This window comes from Mauremys reevesii, linkage group 2 (genome assembly GCF_016161935.1).
Source record: "Mauremys reevesii isolate NIE-2019 linkage group 2, ASM1616193v1, whole genome shotgun sequence".
Classification (NCBI taxonomy): domain Eukaryota; kingdom Metazoa; phylum Chordata; order Testudines; family Geoemydidae; genus Mauremys; species Mauremys reevesii.
In genome coordinates this window covers 161,077,966-161,095,143 of record NC_052624.1, presented here as the reverse complement: position 1 = coordinate 161,095,143, position 17,178 = coordinate 161,077,966, and the positions used below count along the sequence as shown (strand labels likewise).

General features: G+C 64.0%; 1 protein-coding gene across 11 annotated transcripts in view; it reads left to right on the top strand.

Annotated features, from left to right (window-relative positions):
• ANK1 (ankyrin 1) overlaps nucleotides 1–16,632 on the top strand; it is an 81,100-nt gene extending 64,468 nt beyond the window's left edge. For 5 of the 11 annotated variants that reach the window (XM_039521429.1, XM_039521427.1, XM_039521428.1 and 2 more), the window contains 9 exons: nucleotides 1,503–1,577; nucleotides 2,837–2,968; nucleotides 3,602–3,748; nucleotides 7,241–7,796; nucleotides 8,449–8,731; nucleotides 10,565–10,648; nucleotides 10,913–11,065; nucleotides 11,346–11,466; nucleotides 14,394–16,632. In XM_039521429.1, coding sequence (XP_039377363.1) covers nucleotides 1,503–1,577; nucleotides 2,837–2,968; nucleotides 3,602–3,748; nucleotides 7,241–7,796; nucleotides 8,449–8,731; nucleotides 10,565–10,648; nucleotides 10,913–11,065; nucleotides 11,346–11,444 — 1,529 coding nt within the window. In that variant the 3' untranslated portion in view covers nucleotides 11,445–11,466; nucleotides 14,394–16,632. Of the gene's footprint in view, nucleotides 1–1,502; nucleotides 1,578–2,836; nucleotides 2,969–3,601; nucleotides 3,749–7,240; nucleotides 7,797–8,448; nucleotides 8,732–9,503; nucleotides 10,170–10,564; nucleotides 10,649–10,912; nucleotides 11,066–11,345; nucleotides 11,467–14,393 lie in introns of those variants that run through there. The other 6 variants (XM_039521432.1, XM_039521433.1, XM_039521431.1 and 3 more) reach the window with 6 other exon arrangements.
• Nucleotides 16,633–17,178: the final 546 nt, after the last annotated feature.

The following is a 17,178-nucleotide window of genomic DNA, read 5'->3' as shown; positions in this document are numbered from 1 at the left end:
ACCCCTGAGCCTGCCCCGCCTATCCACCCCCGAGCCTGCCCTGTTTATCCACCCCCGAGCCTGCCCCTATCCACCCCGAGCCTGCCCTGCTTATCCACCCCTGAGCCTGCCCTGCCTATCCACCCCGAGCTTGCCCGCCTATCCACCCCTGAGCCTGCCCGCCTATCCACCTCCGAGCCTGCCCTGCTTATCCACCCCCGAGCCTGCCCTGTTTATCCACCCCCGAGCCTGCCCTGCTTATCCACCCCGAGCCTGCCCCGCCTATCCACCCCCGAGCCTGCCCGCCTATCCACCCCGAGCCTGCCCGCCTATCCACCCCGAGCCTGCCCTGCGTATCCACCCCCGAGCCTGCCCTGCTTATCCACCCCGGAGCCTGCCCTGCCTATCCACCCCGAGCCTGCCCTGCTTATCCACCCCGAGCCTGCCCTGCTTATCCACCTCCGAGCCTGCCCTGCTTATCCACCCCGAGCCTGCCCTGCTTATCCACCCCGAGCCTGCCCTGCTTATCCACCTCCGAGCCTGCCCAGCGTATCCACCCCCGAGCCTGCCCTGTTTATCCACCCCGAGCCTGCCCTGTTTATCCACCCCGAGCCTGCCCGCCTATCCACCCCGAGCCTGCCCGCCTATCCACCCCGAGCCTGCCCGCTTATCCACCCCGAGCCTGCCCGCTTATCCACCCCGAGCCTGCCCGCTTATCCTATCCACCTCGAGCCTGCCCGCCTATCCACCCCGAGCCTGCCCGCCTATCCACCCCGAGCCTGCCCCGCCTATCCACCCCCGAGCCTGCCCTGTTTATCCACCCCCGAGCCTGCCCTGTTTATCCACCCCCGAGCCTGCCCTGCTTATCCACCCCCGAGCCTGCCCCGCTTATCCACCCCCGAGCCTGCCCCGCCTATCCACCCCCGAGCCTGCCCTGCTTATCCACCCCCGAGCCTGCCCTGCTTATCCACCTCCGAGCCTGCCCCGCCTATCCACCACCGAGCCTGCCCTGCTTATCCACCCCCGAGCCTGCCCTGATTATTCACCCCCGCGCCGGCCCCCCCATCCACCCCCGAGCCTGCCCGGCTTATCCACCCCTGAGCCTGCCCTGCTTATCCACCCCTGAGCCTGCCCTGTTTATCCACCCCTGAGCCTGCCCTGTTTATCCACCCCTGAGCCTGCCCTGCTTATCCATCCCCGAGCCTGCCCTGCTTATCCACCCCTGAGCCTGCCCTGCCTATCTTCCCCCGAGCCTGCCCTGCTTATCTGCCCTGCGGTGTGGCTCCCCACCCCCCTGCCTATCCATCCCTGGCCTGGCTTCTCCGCCTGGCCTTCCACAGCCCACTAGTCACAAGAGGGAGGGGCTGGGCCCAGTGCTCGGCTGCCCCTGCCCTACCCCACACAGAGGGGAGTGCAGTGCTTTCTCTGGGTTCTGGCCGGGTTCCCTGCCTGGGACCACACCGGGCTGTGAGTAGGTAGCAGGGCGTGAGCAGGGACAGCGGTGACATGCTCATATCCCCTAGGCTCTCTGAGCGGCACGGAGAAGGCTGACGTGAAGATGGCTGTTATCTCGGAGCAACTGGGCCTCAGCTGGGCTGGTGAGTCTGTGCCTGGCGCGCTCTGCACCGCGGAGATGCAGACTCCGGCTCTCTGCTGCTCAGTGCACCAGGGCAGGCTTTGCTCGCGCTGCGCCCAGCTCCCAGCAGGGCAGGGCAATGCAGTGCGGGGCGCTGCCCGGCCCAACTCGCTCTGACACCAAATCAGGTAGCTGGGCTGACAGCAGGCGTGACTTTGCGCTGCCTGTCCGGTGGTGGGACTGTTCTGGGGGCTGTGGAGCAATTGGAGGCTTTGCTTGGGCAGCCTCCTACATCTGTGTGCACCCCAACAGCAGCACACTGCCAGGCTGCTGCGGCAGGTGGCTGGGTGTGTTCACTGGGAGCACCGGGTCCACATCCTGCTCTGTCTCCCAGACAGCAGGGCTAGGAAAGAGAGTACAGTCCCAGCCAGTGTGCATGCATGCCGGTGCCCTGTCCCCTTGCACGTCTCTGCACACCAGTGCACCGTCCCCTTGCACGTCCCCGCATGCTGGTGCATTGTCCCCTCGCGCCTCCCTCTTGCACATGCCCATGCACACATGCCTGTGCTCTACCTCTTTGCATGAACACCAGTGCACCACTGCCTTGTGTGCCCATGTACTCTGGTGCACTGCTCTCTTGCGTGGATGTGCACACACACCTTCACATGCACACACTGCTGTGCACCGCCCGGTGGCATGGATGTACACTCTTGTGCACTGCCCTCTTCCATACACGCAGGCACACACCTGTGCACCCTGCACACCTGCTAGCACGCACCCCCCCCCCCATCTCTGTGCCAGCCAGGACAGGATTTTGCTCTGCATTTGTAAGTTTTCCTGCTTCCTGAAGCAAGGCAGCGAGGTCTTTGGCACTGGGTCCCAACCCGGCAGGGGCAGTGCTGATATCGCTTGTTACATTGCAGCCATGGCTACCAGGAGGCTCAGGAACCATCCTTCCCAGCTTCTCCCTAGCTGGAGCAGTTTGTGACCCAGTGCAGGCAGCCAGGCTGAGCCCAGCGGGCCCAGTTTCACATCCGGTGACACTAAATTTGGGCCTTCTGCCCTTTTACTCCCCACCCCTTCCCTTTGTTCTGTCACACGGGCGGGATGTCAGCAGCTCTGGGTGGACATGGGTGGAGACATGTGGGGGACGGCTGGACCCGGGTGGCATCCCCAGAGCTACTTGCCTAGAAGTGTCTCGAGCAGAGGTGCTTCCCCCTGCTCTCTTTGCTGCACGGGAGCCTGGGACGATGCCTAACGCACACGCCGTGTTTCCTACAGAGCTGGCCCGGGAGCTGCAGTTTGGGGTGGACGATATCAACAGGATCCGGGTGGAGAACCCCAACTCCCTGCTGGAGCAGAGCGTGGCCCTGCTCAACCTGTGGGTCAGCCGTGAGGGCAAGAATGCCAAGAGTGGGTATTTGCCGCCTCCTGCAGGGGCAAGGGCACAGCTAGCATCCACAGGCGCTCTGTGCCGCCAGCCCGGGGCTCTAGCAGGCGTGTTGGCCAGGGAGCTGGGCTGGGAGTGGGTAGGCAGCGCGGGCCGGGGTGCCGGGCCAGGCGTGAGCAGGCAGGGCGGGCCAGAGAGCTGGGACAGGTGGTGGATATGCACAACAGGCCAGGGAGCCGGGCCAGGCATGGGTAGGCAAGGCAGGCTGGGGAACAGGGGAACACTATATCCTATCCAGTCTTTCCCCTCAAAAGAGGCTGGGCCAGTTTGCCCATCCCATGACGGAGCTGTGGGGCCGGCCCATCCACAGACATGCAGTGCTTCCTTGCACACGCCATGCTACACTGGTTCATACGTGTGCAGATGTGAGCTGCTGGCTCCCGTGCACAGCTGGCCTGCACTAGGTCACAGGTCTGCATGCGTATCTGTTCCCAGGCGGGTTCGCAGTTTGAGGATGGCCAAGTCCTCGGGCTGGGCCCTCTTTCCAGAGGGTGGGTGAGGCTGGCGTGCCGTGGGTGGGGGCAGCGGGGATAGATCGGCCTGGCAGGGATGGGCCTGTGCTGCCTTTTGATGACACCGGCTGCTCCCCCTGACAGTGGAGAATCTGTACGCGGCCCTGAGGAGCATCGACCGCAGCGAGATTGTCAACATGCTGGAGGGCTCGGGCCGGCAGAGCCGCAGCCTGAAGGGCGACCGGCATTACACTGACAAGGACTATTCCCTCTCTCCCTCCCAGATGAATGGTGAGTCCCTGGCACTTGGCTGTGAACCCACTGGGGACCCCATGCTCCCGTGGGTGAGTCCCTCAGCAGGGCGGGCGTGACATTGGGGTGGCAGCCAAGCGGAGACAGACACGTCACTGAGACCAGCGGCCCTGCCAGGCTGCTCTGCTTCAGCCGTGCCGAGGAAATGCGAGTTCCCACTGACGTCAAGGCAGGGGAGCCTCGGGGGCCTGTGGCAGGACTTTGAGCCTGCTAGGCTGCCCACGGACTGGCTAAGTGTGTGGGCAGAGACAGCAGCCTCAGACCAAGGGCCAGGCCTGCGTGGCTCTGTGCTGTGACCAGGTGTGAGTGCGACACAGGTAGACATCCCTGCCTCAGCATGGCTAAGAAAGTGTCGATGTGGCACCCTGGGTCCATAGCCGGGTTGCTAGCCCGGGCCGAAGTCTGCACCACTGCGTCTGCACGATTTGTAGCCTCCCGTGTTGCAGGTGCCATAGGGGACGTCTGCACTGCAGTGGGGGTGGGCGTGCCCGTGCTAGCGCTCTGGGAGAAGTGCAGCTGCAAGGAGCTAAGCGCCCCAGGGCCAGTCCCAAGCAGGCTCTAGGAATGTCCTGGGAGTGGCCAGCCCCTCCTGCCGCCCAGCCTGCAGCAGCCACACGGCTCCTTTTAACACACCCATACGTCTGCCCGTGCTGGAAACGACCCCTCCAGCTCCAGTGTAGACGTACCCCACCCTGCAAGGCCTGACCCCAGCTCTCCAGCCTGCATTCCCATCCTCCTTGGGCCTCTCAGGCTCTTCAGGCTCAGCCTGGGTTGCAGCGTGTTACTAGTGAGCAGACGTGCCCTGCTGGCAGGTCTCTGCCCTCTGCCTGCCTTCTGCTGCGAGCTGGGCTCACACCACTTCTCTTGTAGCCTGTGACCCACTGTGCTGGGCAGCGGCGTGTGATCAGACAGGGCTGGGTCAGGCACCTGCAGTCCGTGTCGTGGTCCGGTGTCCCTTTGGGCCCAGGCGGGGGGGGGGGGGTGAGTCTGGGTGCCAGGGGTGTGGTCGGGTGCCAGCCTTGGCGGCAGGAGTCCCTTTGGGCCCCTGTGCCTTGCCCTGGGGTGTGGCCATGAGCTCTGCATGCTGAACGCTGTCTTCCCCCTTGTTCTGTGTTCTCTCATACATGCCATTCAGGGCTGCCAGGTGCCTGTTGATCACATCCTGTCACCTTTCTCCTCTGACCTCCTCCTGACCTCTTGTTCTCTCATCCTCCTCCACTGCCTGTCTCCACTGTCTCCACCTCAGCTGAGCCCTGCGAGAGCCGCTGTCCTGCTCCGGCGAGTGCATGGCACCAAGGCACTGCCCCCACCTCATGGCTGTGTGTGTCTGCGTGGCCCTCCGTGTGCTTCCCCCAGCAATGCCCCAGGGCCGGCTCCACACGGCACCCCCAGCACAGGGAACAGTGTCTCTGAGTGGGAACCGGGCGAGCAAAGCCACCTGCCCGGCGAAGAACCCGGGTGCTGCTGTGCTGTGCCAGGCCTGGCCCTAACTCACTCTGTGCCCAGCCCAGGGGGTGATGGTCTGTGCCCAGCACCGAACCCATGGCCCAGAAGGGTTAGTAGCCAAACGCCCCTCAGAGGGAGTCATGCCCCCTGCAAGGAAGTGTTGCTGGACACCCTGGAACAGCTGTGGTGCCCCTGGCTCCTTCAGTTAGCAGCGAGCTGCCAGCGCAGCAGAGCCCTGCAGAGCCCTGGGCAGCACCGGCTCTGGGCCCAGCCAGCAGAGCCCCCAGGCTGTGTGGGCAGCAGAATCGCAGGGGCCGTGCAGGCTGAGGAGGCAGGTGACACATTCTCCGGGTGCTGATGTTGGGGGAGAGGAGGTTGGCGTGGCTCACGGGAGCTGAGAGATGGGAGTGGGACAGTCCCCGTGCCAGAGCCATTGCAGCCTGGCCAGTCTGTAGGGAGCGACCCAGGCCTGTTCCCTGGGTTGGGCAAGAGGTGATGGCTCTGGAGGTCTGGTCAGGGTGTGCCCAGCATTGGGCATGTCTTGGCTAGTGCTGGTGAGTGCCCTGCTGCAGGGGAAGGACAGCTCTGTGCTGCAAACATGAGTTCAGATCAGAGCCAGTGACTGGGTGCCTGGCACCTGGGCAGAGCAGGGCATGAACAGGCAGAGGCAGCGTGATGTGCAGGGCTGCCCTGTGCACTCGGCCACAAGGTGCAAGGACTGGCCGCACTCGCAGCCCCAGAGTGACTGGGGCGGGGCCCCTCGTGCCGGAGCCCCAGGGCTGGGTGGAGCCGGTTTGGTTACAGGGCAAAGCGCTGGCGCAGCCTCAGCGCCAGGGCACAGCTCCCTGCAGAAATGCCCGTGACGTGCTCTCCGCGGACATGCAAATGGCAGCGGAGGTGCCACCAGGATGCCCCCTCCCTGCCCAACACAGGTGCTACTGGGATGCCCCTACCCTGCCCTGTGGCCATCACTGATGGTTGCCTCAGGGCTGTTGGGTAGGAGAGATGTCCAGAGCCCTCCAGGGCCTGCAGGGTCTCTGAGCATGGCCCATCCGTGCCCCACCACTGCCCAGCCACATCTCCATTTTAATGCCCACCAGGGGCTCAGCGGGTGGCTCAGGAATTGAGCGGCTGCTGCCGGGGCGTTGGGTCCCTGTGCACCCAGCCTCCCCTATGCACAGCTGCTGCGCTGCGCTGTGCCTATAGGGCAGGAGGGGCCTGGCTGTCTAGCTCTGCCCGCAGCCCACAAACCAGCCAGCCCTGATCAGAGGGGCTCCCGAAGCCCCCACCCTCCTGTCTCTGCCCCATTCTGTTTGGGAGCTCAGTCCAGGGGGATCCCGTACCGTCTCTCACAGAGCCAGGCCAGAGTTCAGCCTGGAGGCTTAGCTATGTGGAGGCACAAGACTGGCAAGGGGGTGCTGCGGGTCAGAATTGAGAGATCTCAGCAGGGATGGGGAGGGAGCCCAGGCAGGGCTAGCAGGGGGCTGGGGGGCACCGGCAGAGCTGTGGGGCAGGGGAGCCCGGGGCAGGGTTAGCAGGGGGCACCGGCAGAGCTGTGGGGCAGGGGAGCCCGGGGTGGTTATAGCAGGGGGTTGGGGGCACTGGCAGAGTTGGGGTGGGGCGGGGGGGCTGGCACAGCATCACACCGTGCACTCAGGCCCCTCCCAGGAACCCGGCTGGAGGCAGCTCACCCTGCCAAGGGGGTCCTGTTGTCTAACTCACTGGACCAGCCCAGGGCCAGGTGCTGCCCGAGGCACCCGCCTGCCTCCCCCGACACATCCCAAAGTGCCCTCAGGCTGCCTGTGCTCCCGTCTCAGACCCTCCCACTGGGGCATGGGCAGAGCCGCTAGGGGAGAAGTGCAGGGCGCTGGGGCGGTGGCTGCTCTGGGGCGCTCCTCTGCCCTGGACTGGGACACAGGGAGCGCAGCGCTGCCCCAGGGGCTGGGGGCAGCGTGGGCCTGTCCCCTCCTCTCCGTGTCTGCACAGAACGGCTGCTGGAGCTGTCGCCTCTGTCTGCCCCTGCAGGTTACACTTCGCTGCAGGATGAGCTCCTCTCCCCTGCCTCCCTGCAGTACACGCTGCCGTCCCCGCTGCGTGCAGACCAGTACTGGAACGAGGTGGCCATCCTGGACGCCATCCCCATGGCCCCCACCGAGCAGGACGCCCTGCTGGAGCTGTCCGACATGCAGGTGTGGTCCTCGGGGCTCACCCCCTCGCTGGTGACTGCCGAAGACTCCTCCCTGGAGTGCAGCAAGGCCGAGGACTCGGACGCCGTGAGTGAGGGCCGCTTCCCGGGGCAGCTGCTGGATGACGCACACGGCCCGGACCACCTGGGCTCACTGGATCTGGCTGAGGACGACACAGTGGATTCAGATGCCATGAATGGCCTTATCGACCTGCTGGAGCAGGAGGAAGGTCAGAGGTCAGAGGTGAAACTGCCAGCGTGTGAGCGCCAGGCCGGGCTGGCGGGGGAGCAGGGCTCGGAGGATGAAGTCTCTTTTGTTTCAGGCCAGCAGAGGGTGCAGGCCAGGATCCTGGAGTCGCCAACTGTGAGCCGAGTCGTGGAGAGGAGCAAGGGCAGGTAATGCTCCCTGGCCAGGCTGCCTGGAGCTGGGCAGGGCAGCCCGAGGGACCCCTGGGGTGCCCATGCCACGGGGCAGGGCGCTGGGGGAAGGTGGGCAGAGCCGGGCACGCACTGGGCCAGGGGAAGGACTGGATCAGCCAGGGGGCTGCCCGTGGCTTTGGGGAATCCCTCACAACCACCTGGACTGCCAGCCCAGCTCCAGGGGATGGCCATGGTGCTCTCGTTGGCAGGGAGCTGAGCTCCCGAGGAAGGTGCTCTGCCAGGGCTGAGGGCTGCCTGGCAGTCCCTGCCACTCCTTGACATAGTGCCTGAGGCAGGCAGGGGCATGACGTGCCTGACCCTATGTAGCATGAAGGGCCTGGCTGGCCCCTTCCTCACCTGCTCCTTGTGCCATCAGACAGGGCGCGGCCGCCCGTGGGTGTCTCCGGAGGGCGTCTGTTGCTCCGTGGATGGGCTGGGAAGTACGATGTGGGGCTAGTTCAGATTCCACGTTACAAACAGGGGCTCCGAGTGCAAAAGCCGGTCAGGAGGGCCGACAGCGTGGCAGGGGCAGGAGGACGAGGCTGGGCCCACACGGGGGGCAGTGTGCCGGAGGGTAGAAACTGACGGTGTCTCTCTCTCTGTCCTTGTTCCTCTCTCTGCTGCCCAGGCTGAGGGACTGGAATGCAGAAGGCTCCTTTGTCTCCTGCCTGCAGGACCTGCCTGAGGGCTCCTGGCAGGAGGGGGTCCCCAGAAGCCCACGTCTGCTGCCCAGAGCGGCCCCTGGTGCAGCCCCCCAGGGAAGGGGCCAGGAGCAGGTTCTGGGGCCCCTGGCCGAGCGTCTGCGAATCGACCCCCCTGAGGAGAGCGACTGGCAGCCCCAGCACACGAGGAGCCAGGACTACAGCCAGTGGCTGGAGGAGGCGGATAGCAGCTTCTTCAGGCAAACAAGGGTACGAGGGTGGCAGTGAGAGCCGGGGCTGGGCTGGGCATTGCAATAGAGCCACTGGCTGGAGCCCCCTCGCTGTGTGTGAGGCCCACGGCACCCTTGCCGGGGGCCAGAGCACACACAGGAGTGAACGCCAGGCTGCCCTGTCTGGGGAACCTGCGCTTCTTGAGCAGAGGCACGAGAGCCTGGTGATCTGCCCACCCCTGCCCGCCGCCCAGCAGCTAGGGTCCCTCAGCAGGATAACCCAGGCTTTGGACAGAGTGCTGGGCGAGTGCCTCCCGCTGCCCTGCCCCCTGCCAGCCTCCCTTCCCTGGCTCCTGCGGGGGAAGGGCCCCAGAATAGCCTGGCTTGCGCTAGGCCCAGGGGTTTGATTTCACATATGAGCCTCCTCCTCTCTTCTTCATTTATAACCCAGACAGCCACCCTGCATGCTTCCTAATTGGGTAGCTCCTGGGGCGCCTGCCCTCTCCGGGTCAGCCAGCACCAGGCATGGAGAGTCCAGAAATAGAGCTGGCCCGGATGGCCTGGGGCAGGGCTGGGGTTTTGAGAATCCTGCCGTGGCCAGGCAGAGCTGGGCAGTGCCAGGGCAGGGCTAGTACAGAATGGCCCGTGAGCAGGGTGGGCATGGTGTAGCGGGCCCTGGGGTGCTGCGGGGTGCCCTGGACCCACTCCTCCCAGGGCACTTTCCAGGAGCCCCAGGGTGGGGGACGTGGGAGGAAGAGCCCTGCGGTGAATGCAGCGATGCTGGGGGCTGGCCAGCTTGCAGCCCCTTGGCTGGAGTCACTGAGGAGCTGCGTAACTTCTCCACGCTCCTTACAAGTCAGCTGGGGGTGAGAAGTCCCAGCCCCAGTCCCCCGCAGGAGCCTAGGCTCATATCACCCATGCTGCCTGCCCCATCTGCAGCCAGCCCGCAGAGGCGCTGGCGGGGGGTGGCCCCCCCTCTGCCTGTGGGGGAGGAGCCGCGGCTGTCAGTCTGAGGCCAGATGACTTTGACAGAGCTCCGAGTGCAGAGGACAAACCCACCTGCCTGCCCAGCGAGTGGTGCAGCCGGCTGGTATGCAGCGGCTACAATTACAGCAGCCTGCCCCAGGCTGTGCACAGAGCAGGGGGCAGCCGAGCCAGAGGCAGGGTGCACACGCCCCACCGTAGAGCAGCGCCAGGGCTGGGATCTAGGCGCTGGGCTCAGCAAGCGGCCATGCGCTTGTGGCCGTAGCAGACGCACCATGTTGGCCTTCCTGACCCAGCTGCTGATCACCCTGGTGCTGCTGGGCTTCTTCCTGGTCAGCTGCCAGAATGTCCTGCACATTGTCAAGGGCTCTGTGCGCTTCCTGCTCAAGCACGTCCACCAGGAGCTGGACAAGGAGCTGGGCGAGAGCGAGGGGCTGACGGACGACGAGGAGTCCATCTCCACCAGGGTGGTCCGTCGGCGCGTCATCGTTAAGGTAACCCGGACGGGGAGTGGGAGCCCCGAGGCAGCAGGCACTGCCCTGCCTGCGGGGCTGTCGCTGGTCCCAGGGGAGCCATGCAGAGCCAGCCTGGCTCGGCACCTCCTCTTCCAGCTCAGGGCGCTGAGCCTGGCTCGTTCCTGCCTGCACAGAGTGTAGCACTAGCGTGCCCTGGCACTAGCCCTGCCCCTGTGCTTCCCAGTGAAGGGGCTGGTGAGGTGTGTGCAGGGGGTTGGCAGTCAGCGAGGAAGTCGGATTTGCTGTCACTTATGCAGGGGCTGGGGGCTTTTGCACTTGGTGCCCCGCAGTGAACACAAGGGGCTGCCCGTGGGGCGTTGGCTCCCTGCCCTCCCCCTCACTGCCTCGCTCTGTTCTCCCCTCCGGCGCTGCAGGGCAATCAGGTTCAGGATATTCCGGGGGAGCAGGTGACCGAGGAGCAATTCACTGACGAGCAAGGCAACATTGTCACCAAGAAGGTGAGTACGGGCCAGACACAGAGCCCCCCAGTCTCTGCCCAGCATCTGCCCTGCTCTCCCTGCCCCCAGGGATGGATATTCTTCCCTGGAAAAACTCCTCCCCCAGCCCTTTCTCGGGGGACCAGCGTGCCCCAGCGCGGGGTGCCAATGGCAGGGCAGGGCCGAGCGGGAGTAGGACCGGCAGGGTGCTGTGGCCGCGTCCCTGGGGGTGTCTGGGGCCTAGCCTGGCCTGTGGCAGGCAGCTCTAATGCCCGCTCTCTGCAGATCATCCGGAAGGTGGTGCGGCGGATCAGCGCGGGCGACGAGGAGAAGGAGGTGATTCTTGAGGGCTCTCTGCAGGAGCCCCAGGAGCTGGAAGCTGAGGCAGATCACTTTATGAAATATGCCATCCTGCATCAGGACAGTCTGGGCACCAAGGTACAGAGCCTGCTCCTCTCCCGGCCCTTCGCTAGCTCTGGGCAGCACAGCCATGTGCCCCGCCATGCAGGGCTCCCTGAGGGCTCTGGCTGGATCCTCCCTGGCCGCCTCTCCTTCCCTGTGCCCTTCTGCTGTACCTCTGGGGCTGCCAGGGGCCACACTTCCCCCCTCGCTGCAGCCTTCTCCTTGCCAGCTTGCTCTCCCGTACTCCTCCTTGTCCTCTCTGTGTCTGTCTGTCTGTGTGACGCCTCCTGCTTCCTCTCTCTGCTGCTCTCCCCAGGAGGAGGCGCGAGGGCACGTCCCAGAATCGGAACTGATCGGGGGCAGGATGGGGGCTTACATAGTGAAACGAGCCAGCCTGAAAAGGGGAAAGCAGTGACCCCCCCAGGGCCTCTTCCGAGGTAATGCCACCTTTGTTCTGACTACAGATCCAGCTCTCTGTGCCATGTGCCCTGCGTGGAGCCCACCCAGCCACTGTGCGCTTCCCCGGCCCAGAGGGGCAGGAGACACAGGTGCTCCATTAGGGCATGCTGGAGAACAAGCCCAGAGCTGGCTGCCTCTTCTCCCCTGCTGCCAAGCCTGTGAGCCCCATGCTGCTCCTGGGGAAGGGGGCTGGCTTCTCTGCACACTGCATGCCGTCTGTCTGTCTGGCTCACATGGCATTCCAGGGGAGGGGTGTGTCAGGGTGTCACCACGGTTACGACAGCCAAGGACATTGTTACCCCGGGTTACAGTGTACCGTGGGGACCGCAGTGGTGTCACCACGGTTACGACAGCCAAGGGCATTGTTACTCCGGATTACAGTGTACCGTGGGGACTGCGATGGTGTCACCACGATTATGACAGCCAAGGGCATTGTCACCCCAGGTTACAGTGTACCGTGGAGACCACAGTGGTGTCACCACGGTTACGACAGCCAAGGGAATTGTTACCCCGGGTTACAGTGTTTCGTGGTGGCCATGATGGTGTTACCATAGTGACAGCATTCCAGGGGATTGTAACCAGTAACTACAGCCTGCAGTGCTGTGGAGATTGCCCTTGGCACAGTCCTTCCCTGCCAGCTCTCGGGCTGAGCTTTGCCCTGGGCCCCACTCCCCATTGCTCTGCGTGCTCACCTTGCCGCTTGCAGAGGCCCCGGTGCCCCTGCTATAAATAGCCCCAAATGCTGCCCCGGTGACAAGTTGCTGACATCCCAGCCTGTCAGGCATCCCCTGCGCTGTCAGCTGTGACCCGGAGCTTGTCCTGGAGCCTGGGTCTGGGGTCGGGTTTCCTGGAATGAGGTGCCACGTGCCTGGGAGCATGGGGCTGACACACGGTGGCTCCTCCTCATGTCAAACACCTTCCCGGTGGCTGGGTGCCGCAGGGAGCTGCGCATTGCCCTGTGGGAGGCCAGCCTCTGCTCATGGCACCCATAACTCACAGCTGCCTCCGCCTACCACATGAACTGCTTGCACCCGCGGCACCCATTGGGCATTGCTGTCTGGCAGTGCTGTAACATGCCATGCAGGGCCTTCTCAAGGGTGTCATGAGGGGCTCTGGGCACCAGAGGGCAGCAGGGAACCTACAGCTTGAAGGCGGCTGCAGGTAGGGCTGGGGGCTGTGAGCAGTGGTGGGAGGAGGGTGCAGGCAGTGGCCCATGGCCTGGGGAGGCCATGTGCCCAGGGTGGAGTGTAGGGAGCAGGCAGTGGTGAGGGAATAGGAAGGTCAGTGTGCCCACGGCAGGCATGTGTGCAGTAGTGAGGGGACGGGGGGCTGCATGCCTGTGGCAGGGTGTCTGGTGCATTGTTCCTGGGGGGCGAATGGGCAGAGGGGGCAGCGGGCAGTGCCTGGCGATGACAGAGATGGTTGATTTTGCTGGCGGGGTGGAAGCGTCAGGCTCCAGTCCCACCAGGATCTCCCGGCTGCTGAGGGCCTGTCCCCAGTGACATCTGTGCGGGTCTCAGAGCGCTCGCTGAGCCAGATCTGGTAGCTGGATGCCAGGGCTGTGGGGCGAGCACAGGGCTGGTGCTTCCTGCATTGTCCTCGGTGCGGCTTGTGCGCAGATGCCGTGACTCTGGGTGTTGGGTCGTTTCCTGGCGCTCGGACATCGCTCCCGTGGCCCGGCCCAGCCAGATGCCTACTTGGACACGGCCTGCACTGCTGTCCCTGCAGTGCTGCGGTTCCTGCTCAGAGACCAGGGGGCTGATCTGCAGCAGGACCCCTTTCCCAGCTGCCTCTATCCTGCTAGAGCACAGCCAGGCACTGACTGAGCCAGGGGATGGGTGCCTGCCCCACAAGGACAGGCGCTCCCTCGGGTCTCTGTCGTTTGTGCCTGTGCTGCCGGAACACAGGTATCCCCCTAGCTCAGTTCTCTGCAGTGCTCCGGGGAGGGAATCCTGGGGCTGGCTGTCCCCGGGGACAGGGCCTCCCTGCTCCCTCAGCCATGCTCTGCGAGCTGCCAGTCTGGCCCAGCGAGCTGTGCTGCCTGCACTGCTGCATAGGACACCCGGGTTCTTTCCCTGCAACAGCAGGGGCTGAGAGGGCTGCTAAGCCACCAGGAGGAACTGGAGCCAGCTCCCCCAGGCAAAGGCTGGTGGCTGCAGCGCTGGCTTTGAGGTGGGGTGTATGTTCCTGCACAGAGCACTCGTGGGCCACGCTTTCCATGAATGTAACAGAGCCCCCAGGCTCCTCTCTCATCGTCTTCCCAGAGTGGCAGCAGTTCTACTAGGCCCTGCCTTTGCCCAGCCTGTCCTAGCAAAGCAGCACCAGGGCAGGTGATGCAGGGAATAGCCAGTGAGAGCCCAACTGGCCCCTGCACAAGACTGCAAGTGACAGTTAAACCTCCGGTGATGCCCCCTGTGCATTCACCACCACACCCTGCCCAGGGACCACCTCTCCTCCCAGACCACCACAGGGCAGTAACCCCCAGTCCGTGCATTCTGCCTCACGCCTCTGCATCCCCCACACAGCCGCCTCGGCTGAGCACGTGCAGACAGCCATTGCTGGGGCCTGTTCCCTTTGAGCCGGTAGCTGACTCCTGCTGTTCACAGCTGTGGCTCCAGCACCCTCCTCACTCCAGGCCCTGGGCAATGAACAGTCAGGGGCTGGTTTCAGCTGGCATATCGCCCTTTGCTGGGTGCTGCAGCATTGGGTGCCAGAGGGTCTCACGTCCAGCCAGCTTCCCTCTCCCTTTGTCCCTGTCCCCAGTACCAGCCAATCCCTCTGAGCTGCTGTGGCCATGCCTGTAAGTGGAGTATTGGGTCATGCCCCCAGCTCTGGCCTACTGCGCTGCGGGGGCCCCCAGCAGGGCACTGTTTGTAACCCAGGCTCTGTCTTTTCTGTCCTTCAGGATCTCACCTCCACCCCGAACCACTGAACCTCAGCCACGTGTGGCCAGCCCCGCAAGGAGAGGCGAGGCGAGAGCGGACAGGCGACGGGAGCAGGGCTGGCTGTACACGTTGCTCTAGGCTAATGGCATGATTTCTGTAAGAGACTTACTTCCCGTCCTAGTCGCATGATTGACTGACTGCCAACGCATGAGCCACAGTTCTTACTACGGACGGGGACCCCAGGAGCCAGCAGCACCTGGGGCAGCGTTTCCCTGGCAGCGACAGGACTCTGCTGTGCGCACCCTGACTCCGGACGGAGGCTGCGGCTATGAAGGGCTGCCCAGGGCAGGGGCATCAGCTCCCACCTATCCCTCACGTTGTCTCTTGGCTGGGTTTTGCTGCTTCATCCCCTTCCAAGGAGTGTGTCGGGAGGGGGGGTGTCAGCGCCTAAGGGGGCTGCGGGGGGAGGGCCGAACCACAGCTCTCGAGGGGGCGCCCCCGGCATGGGCAGGGGCAGGGGATTGGCTCATGGCTGCCCTGCCCCTGTCTCTCCAGGAGCTTCCCCCAGTGTGAGTGTGCAGCTCCCAGCAGCACTGAGCTCCTTGCTTGTGTTGAAAGTGTAAACTGTACAGTACTCAGCCTTGTGTATATGAACAAATCAATACTATGCAACGCCCGAGGGCACGCAGCGGTGTGCAGAGCGCTGCCCGCTCAGTGCCCGCATACCTCGCCGGCTGTAGGACAGGGATGGCCCCTCAGCCCTCGCCAGGGAGGAGCTCTGGCCAATGCAGCTGGGAAGCTGGAGGTGTCAGAGGGCGACAGAGCCAAACCTCCCAGTGTCAGCCTGGCGCTTTTACTCCCCTTGGCCTTGTTCATTTCCTGACACCCACCTGGGGCCAGGCAGGGGGCCAGGGCACTTGTGCCAGCCCCTGCCTACTTTGGTTACAGATGGGGCAGAGCTGAGGGCCTCCCACCAGGCCCTGGTTCCCTGGCACGGGACGGGCAGGTGGCGAGCACTGGCACAGCCCAGCACCTGCCTCAGCCCATGCTTGGCTCTACCCAGCACAATGGCTGTTCAGGAGAGATGCAAGGAAACAGCAGTGGGGTTTGCACCCCTGTCCTCTGCACCATTCGTGAGGCCCTCCAGGGTCCCACGGCCTCTCTGAAAGGCCAAAATCAGCACAGTCCCCATGTCCCCTGACCCTTCCAGGACCAACCCCCAGTGCCCAGGGCAAAGGAGGCCCGTCAGAGCAGCTCTCCCAGGCTCTTGCACTGCGTCGGCACCACAAACCCTACTGCTGCAGTCCGGCCGGAGCAGACAGGGTCACCCTGCGACCTGGAGTCTCAGCCCCAGGCGCTTTAACTGGGGCCAGCAGAGCTCTGTCCCAGGCTGGCCCCTTGGCTCAGCTGTTCCTGCCAACAGCTCTGTCCTGGCAGGAGGCCAGGGGTTGGGTGGAGGGAGGCAGCTCCCTGGGCTATTTAAAGGCACTCAGTAGATGTAACCTGTTGTGACGTGTGACCCCAGGCGGGCTGGTAGCAGGAAGGGGGTGCTGGCTGCCATGTCCCTCACCTCCCCTAAGGGTGCAGGAAGGAGCCAGGCAGAAACAACTGGACTTGCGCTTTCCCCAGGAAGTCGCCATGGCCCCATCTCAAAGGGGCTGACGTGTTTCCCGGTGGCAACACCCAGGCCGAGCCCACCACTGGAGCCGGGCTGCAGCCACCATGCCCAGCAGGCCTTGGCTGGTGGGCATGTCTAGTAGAAAAGCCCTCTGCTCCCCTGCAGGCTGAGGAGGTGGGGTAGCTGCAGAGACGCGACTAGGCCAGCCTTCTCCTCGGCGAGCAACAAACCACGTAGGGTACAGACCGTCCATCCATAACCCTCCGCTCTGTAACATAACGTCCCTAGAATGGCTGACTCTGATAGCATCTCCGTAGAGTCTAGTGCGGGCCCCCTGCTTTGGCCTCTATACTCCGTAGGGAATGCTCCACTGCACTCGGCCGGCCCCGCGGGAGCCGCTGCTTCGCGCTCTGATTGCTAGTAGGAGCTGGTAGGGGCGGGGGCGCGCTCGACATGACGCCTAGAGAATGCTGCAGGCTGTGCACTAGATGCTTTTTAGAAGTTTTAAAATAATTTTATTTCCTTTTTTTACTGTTATGACAATGAGCCTTTTGGCTCTCCCTGCCCCCATCTTAGCCTCTGATGTATAGACCATTCTCCCTGTACACCAGCTACCAGACTACAACTTAATAAAGAAACCAACACGAGCTGGGCCTTGTCTCTGCTTCTCTGCGGGGGGCCAGGGTGTCCTGGGCAGACAGCAGCTCCCTCCCTGGGTTCCCCATTGCCTGGCCAAATGGAAGGAGAGGGTAACAAGGCTGCAGATCTGGCGGTCAAGTCCGTGTCCTGCCGTGCATGCACACCACTGCCTTCCCCGCTCACCAGGGTGGGTGGGAGGGAGAGCTGCAAAGAGAAAGGTGCCCAGGGCAGCAAAAGATTCAGGTCTGCTGCCCCAGCACAGGGCTGTCCCCTTGAAGGTGGGCCCCAGCAGTGGCATCCTCTGGGGACGTGCCGAGGCCTGGAGGATCGATATCCTGGTGGGACACAGGGTAGAAATACCCACCCGGCCAGCACCAGCCCTGTGTGGGGAATGACACAGCAGGCGTCTGGCTGGATTGAACAGCACCAACTCGAGGGAGGGAGCTGGGCATCAGCTTCCCGGTTGGTGCCTTTTGTTAATCATGTTTTCCTGCCTGGGCAGGGGAAGTGTGTATTTGCATGTGTGTACGCATGACTGTGCATGCAGG